Raw genomic sequence first — 17,847 nt, forward strand, 5'->3', positions numbered from 1 at the left:
CGTACCATCACGTTTCCGACTTTGATAAAGGTCGGATTGTAGACTATCGCGATTGCCGTTTATCGTATCGCGACATTGTTGCTCGCATTGGTTGAGATCCAATGACTGTTAGCAGAATATGGAATCGGTGGGTTCAGGAGGGTAATACGAACGCCGTGCTGCATCCCAACGGCCTCGTATCACTAGCAGTTGAGATGACAGGCATCTTATCCGCATGGCTGTAACGGATCGTGCAGCCACGTCTCGAACCCTGAGTCAACAAATGGGAACGTTTGCAAGACAACAACCATCTGCACGAACAGTTCGACAACGTTTGCAGCAGCATGGACTGCAGCGTGGCTGCGGTTACCCTTCACGCTGCACTACAGACAGGAGCGCCTGCGATGGTGTACTCAAAGACGAACCTGGGTGCACGTGTTTGGCGACATCGCGGTGAATGCACATTGGAAGCGCGTATTCGTCATCGCCATACTGGCGTATCACCCGGCGTGATGGTATGGGGTGCCATTGGTTACACGTCTTGGTCACATCTTGTTCGCATTGACGTTACATTTCAGATGTGTTACGACCCGTGGCTCCACCCTTCATTCGATCCCTGCGAAACGCTACATTTCAGCAGGATAATGCACGACCGCATGTTGCAGGTCCTGTTTGGGCCTTTCTGGTTACAGAAAATGTTCGACTGCTGCCTGGCCAGCACATTCTCCAGATCTCTCACCAATTGAAAACGTCTGGTCAATGGTGGCCGAGCAACTGGGTCGTCACAATACGCCAGTCACTACTCTTGATGAACTGTGGTATCGTGTTGAAGCTGCATGGGCAGCTGTACCTGTGCACGCTATACAAGCTCTGTTTAACTCAATGCCCAGGCGTATTAAGGCCGTTATTACGGCCAGAGGTGGTTGTTCTGGGGACCGGTTGCTCAGGATCTACGCATCCAAATTGCGTGAAAATGTAATCAAATGACAGTTCTAGTATAATATATTTGTCCAATGAATACTCGTTTATCATCTGCATTTCTTCTTGGTGTAGCAATTTTAATGGCCAGTAGTGTATGTGGAGCCTTCAAAATGGTGTCTGTATAGGAAGTGAGTTACAAGAGAGCTGCCACTGAGGTTCTTTTGGCGGAAAAACAGAGAATCTCAGCTATTCATAGGCCCTTGCAGAATGTCTACAGAGCCCTGACAGTGAACAAAAGCACTTGAATCATTGGGCGAGAAGTCTGGCATCATCGCAACAAGGTCGCGGGCAAATTTGTCTGTCCTCCAGCGTGCCGGTCGGTCGCATACAGATGTGACTCCTGTAGTATTGGAAAGTGCGGACTCTCGCATTCGAAGTGATCGACGGATCATACAGACACCTCACTGCTCAACTGGACACCTCTGATGGTAGTGCTGACAAACTCGTTCACCAGTTGGGGTACTCGAAGGTATGTGCCCACTGGGTTCCTCGCCGCCTAACAGAAAACCATAAACAGCAACGAAGGACCATCTGTCTGGCCCAATGGATGATGCACTCCATGGGAAGCAGTACACGGGCGATGGGGAGGTTATTGATGTAGCAAAACGTTGGATCCGACGTGGACGAGTAGAGTTGTACCACGCGGCCATACTGAATCTCCCAGTAAGGTGGCGTAAGACCGTCGCCTTGAACGGAGATTATGTTGAAAAACAGGGTTTTGTATCCAAACGAGTGGGGAATAATATGCTGTATTGGAACCGTAAGGAAAAAAATATTTTTTTTCATAAAAAAAAATAGTTGCATTACTTATTGAACGCGCCTCATGCAACCACCAAGTGGAGCAACTGTGACTTTTGAAGGATACGTCCGAAAAAATAAAGCTTGGCGCTGTTCAGTTTTAGCGCAAAGAAGGTGTGGATGCAAGTGAAATTTGTGGTGGGTTATAAACTCTGTATGGAGAAACGTTTTCCGAACATAGTACTCTTTTCAAGTGCTGTGTTGTGTTTCAGAGAGGCCTGTAGTGGACAAGAGACCTGGAGTCTGCAATGGATGCGTGCAATGAATGCAGAAATAGTTTTTCGTGTAGATGTGTTGGTGAAGGGACATCGGTGCACCACTGTATCAGATCATCTTTTATCGCTCTCCTTAAATCAGTTTTCTTCTTTTATAATTTCTTATTTCCAGTCTGCTGTATAACAGGTTTGTAAGTATAATAGAGCCGCCATTTACATAAAGAAAGAGGATCAAAAATCTCCACGTGGTGCTCCCTGGGCAACAGAGTCCACGGCCTCAGCTGCGTAGCATGAAGGTGGATTCACACTTGTCGGAACGTCACCGTCACGTTTTTGGGCGTCGACGGTCAGAGAATTCTTGAGCATTCACACTACACGGCACGGCACGTCAACGTCGAAAGAACGTCTTGGCGCTACGTCTGGATCATAAAATACCCACCAGAGCCACCATTTCGTACTTCATGATAGATCGTCATAAAATGGAGAAGTTTAGTTTAAAGCAGCTTTCTATTATTGCTGTACTTGGTGATGAGGAACAGGAATAGCGAGCTAAAAAGAGTGTGTTAGAAAAAGATTAAAAAATCGAGACTGTGAAGTAGAGTTCCGCAGCCTTTACAAAGAGCTGAAAGAGGAGGAATCATCGTTCTATATATATTTCAGAATGCCTAAACTACAGTTATTTATCTGTTAAGCAAGATACAAACAAAAATTAAGAAGTGAAATTCAAGATTTACGGGTCAAATATCACCACGGCAGAAGCCGATGGTTTGCCTAAGGTAACTCTACATGGGCCGTTTTGCTGAACTAAACAAAACAAGTATGGCGTTGCTGCTTACCGGCAAAAACTGGGAAACATCACTTGTCTCCGACAATGACGTGTCGATAACGTTCCGTTGACAGCGTGTGTAAATGCCACCATTTGAGCTATAGAGGAGAATCTTTAGACGTGACGGAGGTGACGGTGACTTTCCGTCAAGTGTGGTGGGGTCTTTGGTTCTGGCTAAGTGGGCTGAATGGAGCACTACGGCCTGCACTAAGCTTATTGGGTGGCCAGTAGTCGAAACGCAGCGTGAAAAATAAATATGCAGCAAGTACGTGAAGAGTTAGTTGCTGTGAGCAGTTGTGTGGTATCCATAACCTCGCTGCTGAACTAGTGTACGGTACTGGAAAGTTTGTGCTGTATGGGAGACTCATGTCCGTGGCGAGCAGGAAGACTCGCACATGGAAATGTGCCTGGAACATTTGATCTGATATCGAAAGGATAGGGAAGGTTTCTTAGAGTGCACTGTAATTACGGATCATGCCTTTCGGCCGACCAACATTCCCACCTAACTCCACCTGTCCACAGGCCCTGTCCATGTCCTCCATGTTCGCTACTCTGAAATTCCCGCATGAGGTCGAATATACTTGTGCATCCGCACTGAAGATGGTGGATTCGTTACGCATCGAGGCGAATCAATTATTTGAATGCGTAGTGTCTGTTCTTTCCTGCACGCCCGAAACAACAGACACCACGCATTCACAAACAACTGACTATATTCCCATGGGGCTTCAAAAACTGCATTTCGTAACCTGATTTCCCAATACTGTCTCTGTTTGGTCATTTAAAGACCCCAAAATCGAGACTCGGGATTCTGTCGTATTTTCACTTTCGCAATTGATTTTCGCTCCCGTGTAAAGGCACAACCGTTTTGTTTTTGAAACTTATGTAGGTTATCAGGTCTTGTTTTTAAAAATTTTTGTCTAATCTGGAGGGATTGATTTTTTGTACGGTAAAGGAGAAGGAGACATATTAGATTGAGCATGAGGTTGTCTACCTCTAATATTTAAGGGAAGATAGACAACCATTTTGCTGACTAAATCAGAAAACGGAACAGCCATACTCCATATTTGATTTTCAAACAGCTGAGCAGAACTGATCGTACTCAGCCATTTCGCTCTTCACCTATTCTGATCAACACTAAACTGACACACAATATTTTTAGCGCAACGCAATCTGGCTTTCAAAAATCCCTACAAAAGAATGGCCCTGACTAACATTAACCTATACCTTTCACAAGTCACTTACCTCACCAAAAATCTTCGTTAGTCGAACTACTGCAATACAGCGAGCGCCACTATTGCCAGCTAAATAAAAGATTCAAACTACTGAAGGCACTAACTACTGATACGCATAGTTAGCAAATGAAAGATTTTGATAGAGAACAAACAATGTATTTACCTTATATCAGTTCATGACATCCAGTCTTACAAATTTCCTGTCTCTGTCCAGATCATCCGCTCTCAAAACTCCGCCATCTCACTGCCAACATCCACCACTGCTGGCGGCTCACCTCCAACTGCGCAACGCTACGCGCTGTTAACAGCCAACAGCCCAACACTACAATAGCAAACAACAATGCAAACCAGCCACAGACTGCACACAGCACAGCCAGTGATATTCATACAGAGCGCTATGTGGCGTTACTAATATAAAAACCTAAACAGCCTTCTTACACTGTTATGGTCACGTTCTTCAGCGTTGATTGAATGCGAGGGTCATTCCAGAAGTCATGGTAGCTATGGTATATCCTGCGATAAAGCGACAGCATGAGAATTCCACGATGTGCATTGAATCAGTACGGCAGTGTGTGTCGTAATGCGAACATAAAATAGGGTCCCAGTTGTAAGACGAGCATATGTCTATTGTATATTGTCAAACTACAATTTATGAAAGATGTTTATATTTTATTAATAGGATTAAGTATGAATAATTAATATTTCTCATGTTGGAAATAGTTGTGGTAGCAGGGAATGTCTGCACCAAAGTATTGTTGGCAGGAGAGACCGCACATTGATATAATTTTAAAAAGGGCGGGAGAGATCGCGTATGGATACATTTTAAGAAAAGAGCGGGAAAGACCGCGCATTGATACATCTTGTAATGGCAGCAGGGATTGTCTGCACTAGAAAGCATTGTTGGCGGGAGAGACCGCGCTTTAGCGTTCGTAGGAAGTCAGTAGTAAGCGAGATGTGAAGCGAGTCGATAGCAGGTCTGAAGCGAGAGGTTGAGAGGAACGGTGTGCTTTCCAGCCACCAGCTATGAGTTATAAGACATTATAAACGGATGTACATAGACATCAGCTAACTATCATCATAAGAGGAACTAATATTATTGAATTATTTTTTTGAGAAACTCAAGACTACTGAAGGTATGTTTGCGCAATGCTAGTTGTAAGATTATTGTAAAAATAAGCCCCATTTGAACGTTTGTGAAATCATTTCATTCAGAATATAATTAATTTTCGCCAGCAATATTGCATTACTGATTATAATCCATCCCAAAAACCACCAACGTAAAACTTTGCAAAATTTTATTATTGTCAAGAAGAAGTTTAACTATGAATTACGTAACCTCAGTCACATTAATTAAAGTATAATGTCAGCTTTGCTATTAAAGAATAACGTCAGCTTTGGTAATAAAAACAGCCACTTATTATGACAGCCCACCAGCAGCTAATAGAGTATAGTAAAACAGAGTAAGTATATTCATGTCGCAGTTCGATGCAGCAGTCAGATGGCGATCCAATAACAGTAAAAAAGGTAAGGAACAGTTTTGAGTTATTGCAGGTAACGACTGAGGGCCACGACGACGACACATTCTATGTTTCGTCGAAATAATCAGCAAATTACTTTCAATAAGTAGCATTTAAATTTGTATGCGAAGATTGCACTTATTGTTATTGAGAAAGAGAATTAATTTCAAAGGGAAGATTTCATTTGTTAATATTAAGCAAGAGATAGAAATCCTGAAGGAAGGTTTCATATGTTATTGTAGAAGGGAAGGTTGCGTAACAAAAGGGATATAGCGGAGACGGGAAGGTTTCACAGAACAGGACGTCATGCTAAAGGGTGAAATGAAAGATAATGCGTTGGAATTCTGTGAAAATTTACTATGCACAAGTAAAAATCGAACAAAAATTAATCAAAATCAACTACTGCGCTTCAAAATAGTCCTTAAGTACATACACACAGCATTGCCAACGATGGGGAACCCGCTGAATGGCATTACCGTCAGTATGTGCTACCAGTTTCCGAAATGCTGTGAGGACATTAGCCATGTTTGCAAAGCCTCTCCCACGCAGTGGTGTCTTGAATAATGGAATGAGATCGAAGTTGCGTGGACTGACGTCTCGTGAGTAGGGTGATTGGGGGAACATCCATCTTGTACCATGGACAACCTTAAAGTGAATGTTTCAGGGACTGGTACCGAGCCATCTTCGCAGCTGTTGAAATCCGTCGGATGATTTCGGTAATGTTTATTGCGGACTTTCGAATGAATTCGCTGCGATTACGGTATTGCCACACATTCGCAAAATATAGGGTAAAAAGTATTTAAACGGACAAACTCTGGGAGGTTGTAGGGGACATCAAAACAAATATTTTTCCCTAATGTCATTTTTTCCTATGAGGATTGTTTAAACCGGTGGAGGCGGTCTTCAGTTGTTAGAGCCCGTATTACGCTCTTCAGTTGTAGGTAACTGCTGTCCACCAGTGTAGTAGTGCATTGTCTCTGTTTACTAATGGAGCGATACACCTGGAGTGAGTACACTGATATGGTTGGTGGGTACTACGTAGCGCACCGCAACGGACGAGCTGCACAGCGGGTTTATCAACATAAATATCCTAATCGCCGTATCTCGCATCATACGACCTATGCTGCTTTGTACCAACGTCTGCGTGAGACCGGGTCATTTAGCAGATTACCTGGCCGGGGACGCCGTCGCATGGTAAGAACGCTGCAATTTGAGGAAGCTGTCTTGCAACATGTAGAGCAGGATCCTTCAATCAACACTCGTGCAATTGCACGTAACATGGGGACGAATCAGACGAATGTAAGAACAGTCGGCGGCCGCGGTGGTCTCGCGGTTCTAGGTGCGCAGTCCGGAACCGTGCGACTGCTATGGTCGCAGGTTCGAATCCTGCCTCGGGCATGGATGTGTGTGATGTCCTTAGGTTAGTTAGGTTTAAGTAGTTCTAAGTTCTAGGGGACTAATAACCACAACAGTTGAGTCCCATAGTGCTCAGACCATTTCAACCATTTTTTAAGAACAGTCCTTCGAGAGCAATTGTTACGTCCATTTCACTTACAGCGCGTCCACAACCTGGAACCAGTTGATTATCCACCCAGAGCACAGTTTTCGCAGTGGTACCTGGAACAGTGTGAAATGCATCCTACATTTCCATCCTCTGTGTTGTTTACCGATGAAGCAACGTTCGGGCATGAAGGAGTCTTCAACATTCGCAGTTCGCATGTCTGGAGTGAGGATAACCCACATGCCACAGTTACTAGCCCTCCTCAAGTGCGGTTCTTCGTTAATGTGTGGGTGGGTGTTGTTGGGGACTAATTGGGCCGTATTTGCTACCTAGGCCATTAAATGGCATGCACTACTACAGTTTTCTCGCCAGAGCACTGCCAGAATTGCTGGAAGACGTCCCGCTCCCTACAAGACAACGCATGTGGTTACAACACGACGGGGCACCGACACATTTCTGTGGTCGTGTGCTCCGATTCCTGGACCGACGGTTCCCAGAAACGTGCATCGGCAGAGGTGGTCCTGTACTATGGCCTGCTCGATCCCCAGATATGTCCCCTCTGGACTATTTTGTGTGGGGAGAGATGCGCAACCTTGTTTACGCAACTCCTGTTGCACCATAAGAGGATCTGGTTGCCCAGATAGTCGCAGCAGCAGGAAGAATTCAGGATACTCCTGGGGTTTTTGCCCGTGTCAGACAGAACATGATCCGACGGTGTAACCTTTGTTTACATGTTAATGGAGGCATTTTTGAAAATCTACTGTAATTGAAATTGGGTTGTGTTAATGTGTTGGTTTAATTAATTTGCTTCCAGAAAAATCTTCCTCTACCGGCTTAAATACTCCTCATAGGAAAAAAATGACATTAGGGGAAAATGTTTGTTTTGATGACATCGGAGCCGGCCGGAGTGGCCGTGCGGTTCTAGGCGCTATAGCCTGGAGCCTAGCGACCGCTACGGTCGCAGGTTCGAATCCTGCCTCGGGCATGGATGTTGTGTGATGTCCTTAGGTTAGTTAGGTTTAATTAGTTCTAAGTTCTAGGCGACTGATGACCTCAGAAGTTAAGTCGCATAGTGCTCACAGCCATTCTTTTTTTTTTTTATGACATCGGAAGTTCACTGTGGCTTTTTGCGGATGATGCTGTGGTATATCGAGAGGTAGTAACAATGGAAAATTGTACTGAAATGCAGGAGGATCTGCAGCGAATTGACGCATGGTGCAGGGAATGACAATTGAATCTCAATGTAGACAAGTGTAATGTGCTGCGAGTAAATACAAAGAAAGATCCCTTGTCATTTAGCTACAATATAGCAGGTCAGCAACTGGAAGCAGTTAATTCCCTAAATTATCTGGGAGTAGGCATTAGGAGTGATTTAAAATGGAATGATCATATAAAGTTGATCGTCGGTAAAGCAGATGCCAGACTGAGATTCATTGGAAGAATCCTAAGGAAACGCGATCCCAAAACAAAGGAAGTAGGTTACAGTACACTTGTTCGCCCACTGCTTGAATACTGCTTAGCAGTGTGGGATCCGTAGCAGATAGGGTTGATAGAAGAGATAGAGAAGATCCAACGGAGAGCAGCGCGCTTCGTTACAGGATCATTTAGTAATCACGAAAGCGTTACGGTTGAAAAATGGCTCTGAGCACTATGGGACTTAACATCTGAGGTCATCAGTCCCCTAGAACTTAGAACTACTTAAACCTAACTAACCTAAGGACATCACACACATCCATGCCCGAAGCAAGATTCGAACTTGCGACCATAGCGGTCGCGTGATTCCAGACTGAAGCGCCTAGAACCGCTCGGTCACACAGGCCGACGAAAGCGTTACGGAGATGATAGATAAACTCCAGTGGAAGACTCTACAGGAGAGACGCTCAGTAACTCGGTATGGCTTTTGTTGAAGTTTCGAGAACATACCTCCACCGAGGAGTCAAGCAGTATATTGCTCCCTCCTACGTATATCTCGCGAAGAGACCATCAGGATAAAATCAGAGAGATTAGAGCCCACATAGAGGCATACCGACAATCCTTCTTTACACGAACAATACGATACTGGAATAGAAGGGCCAGCCGATAGAGGTACTCAAGGTACCCTCCTACACACACCGTCAGGTGGCTTGCGGAGTATGGATGTAGAGTTAGATGTAGATGTACAGCCTCCCAGAATTTGTCGGTTTAAATATTTTTCAGCCTGTACATCATGTTGTTGTTGTGGTCTTCAGTTTGATGCAGCTCTCCATGCTACTCTATCCTGTGCGTGCTTCTTCATCTCCCAGTGCTTACTGAAACCTACATCCTTCTGAATCTGCTTAGTGTATTCATCTCTTGGTCACCCTCTACGATTTTTACCCTCCACGCTGCCCTCCAATGGTAAATTGGTGATCCCTTGATGCCTCAGAACATCTCCTACCAACCGGTCCCTTCTTCTTGTCAAGTTGTGCCACAAACTCCTCTTCTCCCCAATTCTGTTCAATAGATGTAGATGTATATCATTGTTGTCATAATTTATGGAAATACCCTGCTATTACGAAGAAATTGGTCTTCCATTAAGATTTTACGAACGTTGCGTGACTGTCCCTGGGAAAAAATGTCGTGTAACAAATTTCAAAACTCGCCCTTCTCCCAGCCCAAAAACACTCTTTCACCAGCCTACTGGCACTCCTTTGGCGTGAGAATTAAAGATGCACATGACGAGAAGAAAAGGTGTAGTGAGTGGGTGTCAGCAGGCTCACCTATCCAGAGGGGCGAGGAAGACGGCGACGGCTGTGGCGGCGGCGACCATGCAGCCCAGGAAGACGCCGTTGAGCGTGTAGAGCTGCGACAGCGGCGGCCGCTGCAGGTTCGGGTTGGCGTCCGCGTCCGGTTCGCTGGGGCAGAAGGAGGCGCCGCAAGAGACGCCGGCCGCCACCTCCGCGTCGGAGCCCGCCGTCAGCACTGCACGCGCAGCGCCACATAGACATTGGAAATTTGTGGTAGGCTACTATGGGACTAAACTACTGAGATCGTCGGTATCTAGGCTTCACGCGCTAGCGGCGGGCGGTGAAGTGACCGCCTTTTTGCAATTTCGCGCCATACTTACTCCACAAAGGTAACGAGGCGGCGGGAGGGACATGTACACTCCTGGAAATTGAAATAAGAACACCGTGAATTCATTGTCCCAGGAAGGGGAAACTTTATTGACACATTCCTGGGGTCAGATACATCACATGATCACACTGACAGAACCACAGGCACATACACACAGGCAACAGAGCATGCACACTGTCGGCAGTAGTACAGTGTATATCCACCTTTCGCAGCAATGCAGGCTGCTATTCTCCCATGGAGACGATCGTAGAGATGCTGGATGTAGTCCTGTGGAACGGCTTGCCATGCCATTTCCAACTGGCGCCTCAGTTGGACCAGCGTTCGTGCTGGACGTGCAGACCGCGTGAGACGACGCTTCATCCAGTCCCAAACATGCTCAATGGGGGACAGATCAGGAGTTCTTCTGGCCAGGGTAGTTGACTTACACCTTCTAGAGCACGTTGGGTGGCACGGGATACATGCGGACGTGCATTGTCCTGTTGGAACAGCAAGTTCCCTTGCCGGTCTAGGAATGGTAGAACGATGGGTTCGATGACGGTTTGGATGTACCGTGCACTATTCAGTGTCCCCTCGACGATCACCAGAAGTGTACGGCCAGTGTAGGAGATCGCTCCCCACACCATGATGGCGGGTGTTGGCCCTGTGTGCCTCGGTCGTATGCAGTCCTGATTGTGGCGCTCACCTGCACGGCGCCAAACACGCATACGACCATCATTGGCACCAAGGCAGAAGCGACTCTCATCGCTGAAGACGACACGTCTCCATTTGTCCCTCCATTCACGCCTGTCGCGACACCACTGGAGGCGGGCTGCACGATGTTGGGGCGTGAGCGGAAGACGGCCTAACGGTGTGCGGGACCGTAGCCCAGCTTCATGGAGACGGTTGCGAATGGTCCTCGCCGATACCTCAGGAGCAACAGTGTCCCTAATTTGCTGGGAAGTGGCGGTGCGGTCCCCTACGGCACTGCGTAGGATCCTACGGTTTTGGCGTGCATCCGTGCGTCGCTGCGATCCGGTCCCAGGTCGACGGGAACGTGCACCTTCCGCCGACCACTGGCGACAACATCGATGTACTGTGGAGACCTCACGCCCCACGTGTTGAGCAATTCGGCGGTACGTCCACCCGGCCTCCCTCATGCCCACTATACGCCCTCGCTTAAAGTCCGTCAACTGCACATACGGTTCACGTCCACGCTGTCGCGGCATGCTACCAGTGTTAAAGTCTGCGATGGAGCTCCGTATGCCACGGCAAACTGGCTGACACTGACGGCGGCGGTGCACAAATGCTGCGCAGCTAGCGCCATTCGACGGCCAACACCGCGGTTCCTGGTGTGTCCGCTGTGTCGTGCGTGTGATCATTGCTTGTACAGCCCTCTCGCAGTGTCCGGAGCAAGTATGGTGGGTCTGACACACCGGTGTCAATGTGTTCTTTTTTCCATTTCCAGGAGTGTATTTTGTAGCTGCACCTTTTTCCGACAGATGCTGCTCAAAGTACGTCCAAGTCGCACCTCTCTGCCTCTCAGGACAAGTTAAATAGGTCCGAACACGTTCGGCAGTCAGTTTATCGCCCTGCGAGCGCTTACGGCACTTACAAACACGGTCAGTTTACCGCCTTGCAAGCGCTTACGGAACTTCGGAATATAAGTATTTCTTTCTGCAATTCCCATATAGTTCCTAAATTTTATAGATTCTTCCAATTCTCTACTGAATGTGCATGTGCTCCAGAATTTCAACACCAAGAAGAACACAAAGGTGGCTTGCATGTATTTTTTCCCGCTTACTTGACTCGGCAGAAATAAATTCGTTACGCATTTTTCAACATGAAAGGAAAAACGGGAAGACAATTCTTACATGCGTTATCTTTGGAACTGATGGGCGAAAACCTGAAAGAAAGAGCTAAATGGAAGCATTTACCAAAAGATTTGTTAGTATTTTCGGAAAATTGCAGAGAGAGTGGCGTAGTTTACCCAGCTGTATCAACCCCTACAAGGAGAGGAATATGTTATTTGTGTGGCTCACAAAAGAATATAAAAACAAAGCGAGAATGCGGTGAACGTGGAAGAAACGTCTGTCTACGACATTCGACCACGACAGTTACGTGCAATAATTGTTGTCAGCCTCAAAACGAAAATGAAATGGATACAGACTGATCAGGATTTTTCATCTGGCAGAAATGTTTGTGACGTTTTCAATCAAAACTACTTTTTTAAATCAAAATTATCTTTTCTTGTGACGAGTTAAGACAGTGAATAATTCTAGTCTTAAGTGTTACATTATATAGTCCCAAAACATTACAATTAAAAAAATATTCTTACATTTCAATCAGGTATTTGGCTTCCTTTTTGTATTCCATTGTATATTTTATTGTTAAATAAATAATTTTGATTACAAATGTGTTTGCAATATTGTGTGAGATATCCTTTGTCGATATATTAAAAACGGAAAACCTCAAGAGATTGACCGCCCGCGCTTAAGGACAACACACATATCTAGTAACATCCACGAGATAAATTTTAGCTACAGTGCAACGATAGGAAATTATGCCTCTAGCAGTTATAAACATTATCTATCCGACATATGGCAAATCAGTGAAATAAAACAAAACGATGGTAAATATTAATTATTTATATAATATTTTATGACTTTATTGTACATATCGATGTGTATCATACGAAGACAATGGTAATTGTAAATTCTTTTTATGATCTGCGTTTGTCTTCCTTTGTTTTTACGTATTTTGGTTGGCTTTTGTAGGTTGCGGTCGCAAGACCCATATCAAACTGAGGTCTGCTAAAAATTGTAATAATTTGTTAATAGAGTTCTTAATTATTACAGACATGCCAACTTTCAAAAGCAAAAAATCAGGAGAATTTTAGCGGTGTACTATTGTCAATTACAACACATCCCTGACGATTAAAGTTGCAATAATTCAATAACTGTAACAATTCAATTATATTTGCTTTATTATTTACATGTAAATACTAAATAATGGACATACCTGAGCCTCCGGACTTTATAATTCATCATTCAACATGCTGGTCAATATGAATGATGAGCTCTGCAGGTTTCTTTGGATTCACACACATTCAAATGAAGCAGTCTCGAGAGAACTACAGTTCGAAATTACGATCCGAGGAAACAAATTAACGTATATTAGATTTCTGTTTTGACATTAGCACAGTTTTTGCATGAATAAATCACTGTTAAATGATCACACGTTTTCATTTCATAATGCAACCCATGTTTGCATGGCATCTTATATCCGTAAGGCATCTTTCCCAAATTTAAATCAATTTTATACAGGATGTACATGTTAAGCTTAGCTGGTGCTACCAGAAGCGGAGGAAATTGGCACTGGTTGAAAGATATTCATTTGTCTCCGAACGCTGCCAAAGGTAAGTTCCTTACTTCCTTGTAGATACTAAGCGCGAGCTACGCCTACTGCCGCTCCCGACAGCCATCGCACGAATATTCCAAGTTAACATAGACAAGTTGCAGCAATACCTTGTCATCCACCAATATATCGAAGGCGCAGTAGTAAGGAAAGTATTGAAACTGCTCTGAAAATCGGGAGACTGGTCTTCACTATCGGGAGATAGGGATGAAGAAGGAAAAATAGGGAGTATCCCGCTTAAATCGGGAGAGTTGGCACGTCTGTATGATAAATATGTGTGAATCATTATTTGTAACTTTTATTCCTATCCCAAAAAGCATTATCTGTGTTAATTATTCCTTCCCGCTGCAAGGAGCGCAGCCATTGATGATAGAGATTTGTATCGCATGTTTATCTGTGTTTCTTACGAAAGTATCAAAGGTTCCTTGATGAAAATTAGTCTAAATAGTGCACAATATAAAAGTAAAGTTTAATAAGCATTAATTCAAATACTTATCCTGTTAAAAGGAAATTTTCTGTAACAATAGAAAGTCTCTGTCAATTGCCTGCCGCTATCTTAACAATTATCTCAGCGGCATATTCAAATTACGCAACTCTGCAGACATAAATGCCGAAGGTAATAAAAATGTGTAAAAATAAATGTGCACCGGTGGTTCGGAACTCATTTTAATGAAAATAATTCGAATCAGATTGGTTCTTTAAAAACAGTGCTCATAGCATGATCCATGTAACAAACTTTTTCTTGCTGATGTATGGAGCCGAAATTAATTACGCACGTGTTGCGAAGAATATTGTTTCAGGTAACATACGTCAGTGTTGTGCGCGGCTGATATTCGGTGGTTTTAATCATCATTTTGCTGAAAATAACTGTTTCCCTCATAATTAATAGTTGTATAGAATCTGTTGTATGAACTGTGATTTAGTGACACTTACACAACTTACAGACAATACTTTAACACAACGTTAACTTGGACCAACTTACCACGTCTTTAGCCGGGACAAAAAGTTATTTAGTAATTACTCACTGTAATGAAATAAGATTATCATTTTCATTTACAAATTAGTTAAATACCAAACCACTGAATAACACAGCGAACGCCACAATCTGTGCCGGAGGGAGGACTCGAACCTCCGAAGGGGGAAGCCGCGCGAACCGTGCAATGCACCCAAGACCGGGCAGCTACCCCTCGCGGCACCGCGACATACATTCAGTTGCAGGCACCTAATGACTAGCTCTGCTGTCACTAACCGAACACCACACATCTGACAAGCACGCCGGGTGAAAAATTACACACAACCAGGAGACAACACGCCAATACCGTATTACACCGTCACTATCTTTGATACTGGCCTGAAGAAGGAAAAAACCGACCAGTTAAAACAGACACAGGTATTTTAGTCCTCAGTAAATGGTAGTTTTCGGTAGTTGTTTGGTCTCGGTTACAACATGTTTTTTTTATTTTTTACTAACAACCGAGTAAAAAACCGAAATAGCAATTAACCATGACAGCAATGTTAAAACTTTTCTCTTTTAAATAGACTCTTTCTTTAAAAAGGAGTAATTTTTTATACGTAAAATTTGCATCAGTTTGAAATATTGTGTTATTACAGAAAATAGGAAAAGCGATCAGTGCTATTTTAATATTCCCGGCGGGGTCAGGGACTTTCTCTGCCTCGTGATGACTGGGTGTTGTGTGATGTCCTTAGGTTAGTTAGGTTTAAGTAGTTCTAAGTTCTAGGGGACTGGTGACCATAGACGTTAAGTTGCATAGTGCTCAGAGCCGAGTCTATTTTAATAGCAAGCGACCAGTGCTATTTTAATAACAATTAAAATAGTACTCATAGCTTTTCGTATTTCCTATGATAACGCAGTATTTCAAACCGATGCAAATTTTACGATTAAAATTGTATGTTCGAAGAAATGTAAGACATTTCCCAAAGTGCAATGCTATGCGCCCTCACAAAGCTTTCTTTTATCGAACGTCGCTGTATTTCGCTCTGTGGAATTCAAACGTGTGTATTTTCTGCTGGAAGCCATCAAACCTATATTCAGAAACGGGCAACAATCACATGGCATGAAAATTGGTACGGCACTACTGAGATGTCCTCATTGCCATGTGTCGTGGCTTACGGTACGCTTCTGCCTGCAGTGTGCAATACTCTCTCCAATCTAGTCTGTGTGCAAGTTTGCCGCTGTTGTCGCCAGGAATTTATGGCGCTGCAGAAGGGCACCAACTCGGTTTGGAAATTATTTTACGAAGTGATTTAGCAATGAAGTAGAAAGCTTCATTTGCCTTAAAAGACTAAAGATTCTTCTGCTATTTCTACGAAGCAATGAAAGTGGAAGGTAATTATAGTAACAGTAATAAATTTAAAACTTAACAATTCATTCATAGTATACAGTAAAAACAGAAAATGGATGATGATCTGCCTGTGGTTACAGCATATATCTTTATCTACTTGTAGCCTTTCAAAACGGACATATTAACACGAAAGACAGAGTTTTTCAACCTGAGGTTGCACCCGAGCGCTGACTATTCCCAATGCTCAAATCGTGGTTGTTGTTGTTGTCTTCAGTCCTGAGACTGGTTTGATGCAGCTCTCCATGCTACTCTATCCTGTGCAAGCTTCTTCATCTCCCAGTACCTACCGCAACCTACATCCTTTTGAATCTGCTTAGTGTATTCATCTCTTGATCTCCCTCTACGATTTTTACCTTCCACGCTGCCCTCCAATGCTAAATTTGTGATCCCTTGATGCCTCAAAACATGTCCTACCAACCGATCTCTTCTTCTAGTCAATTTGTGCCACAAACTTCTCTTCTCCCCAATCCTATTCAATACCTCCTCATTAGTTACGTGATCTATCCACCTTATCTTCAGTATTCTTCTGTAGCACCACATTTCGAAAGCTTCTATTCTCTTCTTGTCCAAACTAGTTATCGTCCATGTTTCACTTCCATACATGGCTACACTCTATACAAATACTTTCAGAAACGACTTCCTGATACATAAATCTATGTTAACAAATTTCTCTTCTTCAGAAACGCTTTCCTTGCCATTGCCAGTCTACATTTTATATCCTCCCTACTTCGACCATCATCAGTTATTTTACTTCCTAAATAGCAAAACTCCTTTACTACTTTAAGTGTCTCATTTCCTAATCTATTTCTCTCAGCATCACCCGATTTAATTTGACTACATTCCATTATCCTCGTTTTGCTTTTGTTGATGTTCATCTTATATCCTCCTTTCAAGACGCTGTCCATTCCGTTCAACTGCTCTTCCAGGTCCTTTGCTGTCTCTGACAGAATTACAATGTCATCGGCGAACCGATTCACAATTACAACATTTCTGAGCAGAGTTTAAAAAAAACTGAGTCAGTGGGAGAATACTCGTCATTTTTTTTTTGTAGTATCCAAACAATTATCACTTTTCGAGAACAGCATCGAATTATGGACGGACTAGTTTTCTTTTATTTCATTTAGTATTTTGTTTCTATGTACCATGAAACTGAGAGGCTCTACATTTTTTAGTCTTTGTTCGAATTCTACGTTTATTACAGCAAATGCGTATGAGGATTTAAAAAACCGAAAAGTAGATATTTCATAAACCGGTTATTTTGAGCACACCGTGGTTCAGGTGGAAAAAAATCGATTGTCAGTTTTCATCATATTTCGATAGATTAATGTTTTATTTAAGTACTCTGAAAAGGATTTTGCTGAAAAAAAATTCTGTCATTCTGCCATTATTAGCAAAATAGAATGTGTAGACCATGTTCAAACACGTTTGGGAACAAGGCTGAGAAAATTAACTGTTGATATGAGAGGAAAAAAATTAAAAAGAAAATTGTTGACCGGACATGGTTGGTTAACTAAAACTGAAATAGAAAACTTGCAGGCATACTATGGGCAGACAATTAGGGGAAATAAAGAAAATCTGAAGGCAATGAAGAGAGATGTTTGAGCCATATTCCTCCATAAGTCCTCTACTGATGATAAGCCATGTCATGCATTGTGTCCATCAGGAGAAAATTCGTGGTGCAAATAAAATAGAGCTCAGGCAACTGGAGAACCTTATTCTCACCAGCAATCTCTTCCTGCTGTTATTACAGCAATTAAACCTATTTTCAGAAACTTGGCTCATCCTGCCCTTCTAAGAAAATGTCTGCATGGGCAGACACAGAACCCAAATGAATGTTTCAACAGCATAATTTGGAACTGCCTTCCTAAAACTGTACTTGTAGGCACGCACACAATAAAACTAGGAGTTTACATTAACTTGTGGTAATATTGGAAAGTATTGGGCACTGA

The 17,847-nt window shown here is 43.5% G+C and overlaps 1 protein-coding gene across 1 annotated transcript in view; it reads right to left on the bottom strand.

The window, feature by feature from the left end:
• The window catches only part of LOC126337104 (protein unc-93 homolog A-like), a 297,653-nt gene that overhangs the window by 86,419 nt on the left and 193,387 nt on the right, over positions 1-17,847 (bottom strand). Inside the window, exon 3 of the mRNA XM_050001439.1 lies at positions 9,788-9,989. Coding sequence (XP_049857396.1) covers positions 9,788-9,989 — 202 coding nt within the window. The remainder of the gene's footprint in view (positions 1-9,787; positions 9,990-17,847) is intronic.

Source organism: Schistocerca gregaria, chromosome 1 (assembly GCF_023897955.1).
Source record: "Schistocerca gregaria isolate iqSchGreg1 chromosome 1, iqSchGreg1.2, whole genome shotgun sequence".
NCBI lineage: Eukaryota > Metazoa > Arthropoda > Insecta > Orthoptera > Acrididae > Schistocerca > Schistocerca gregaria.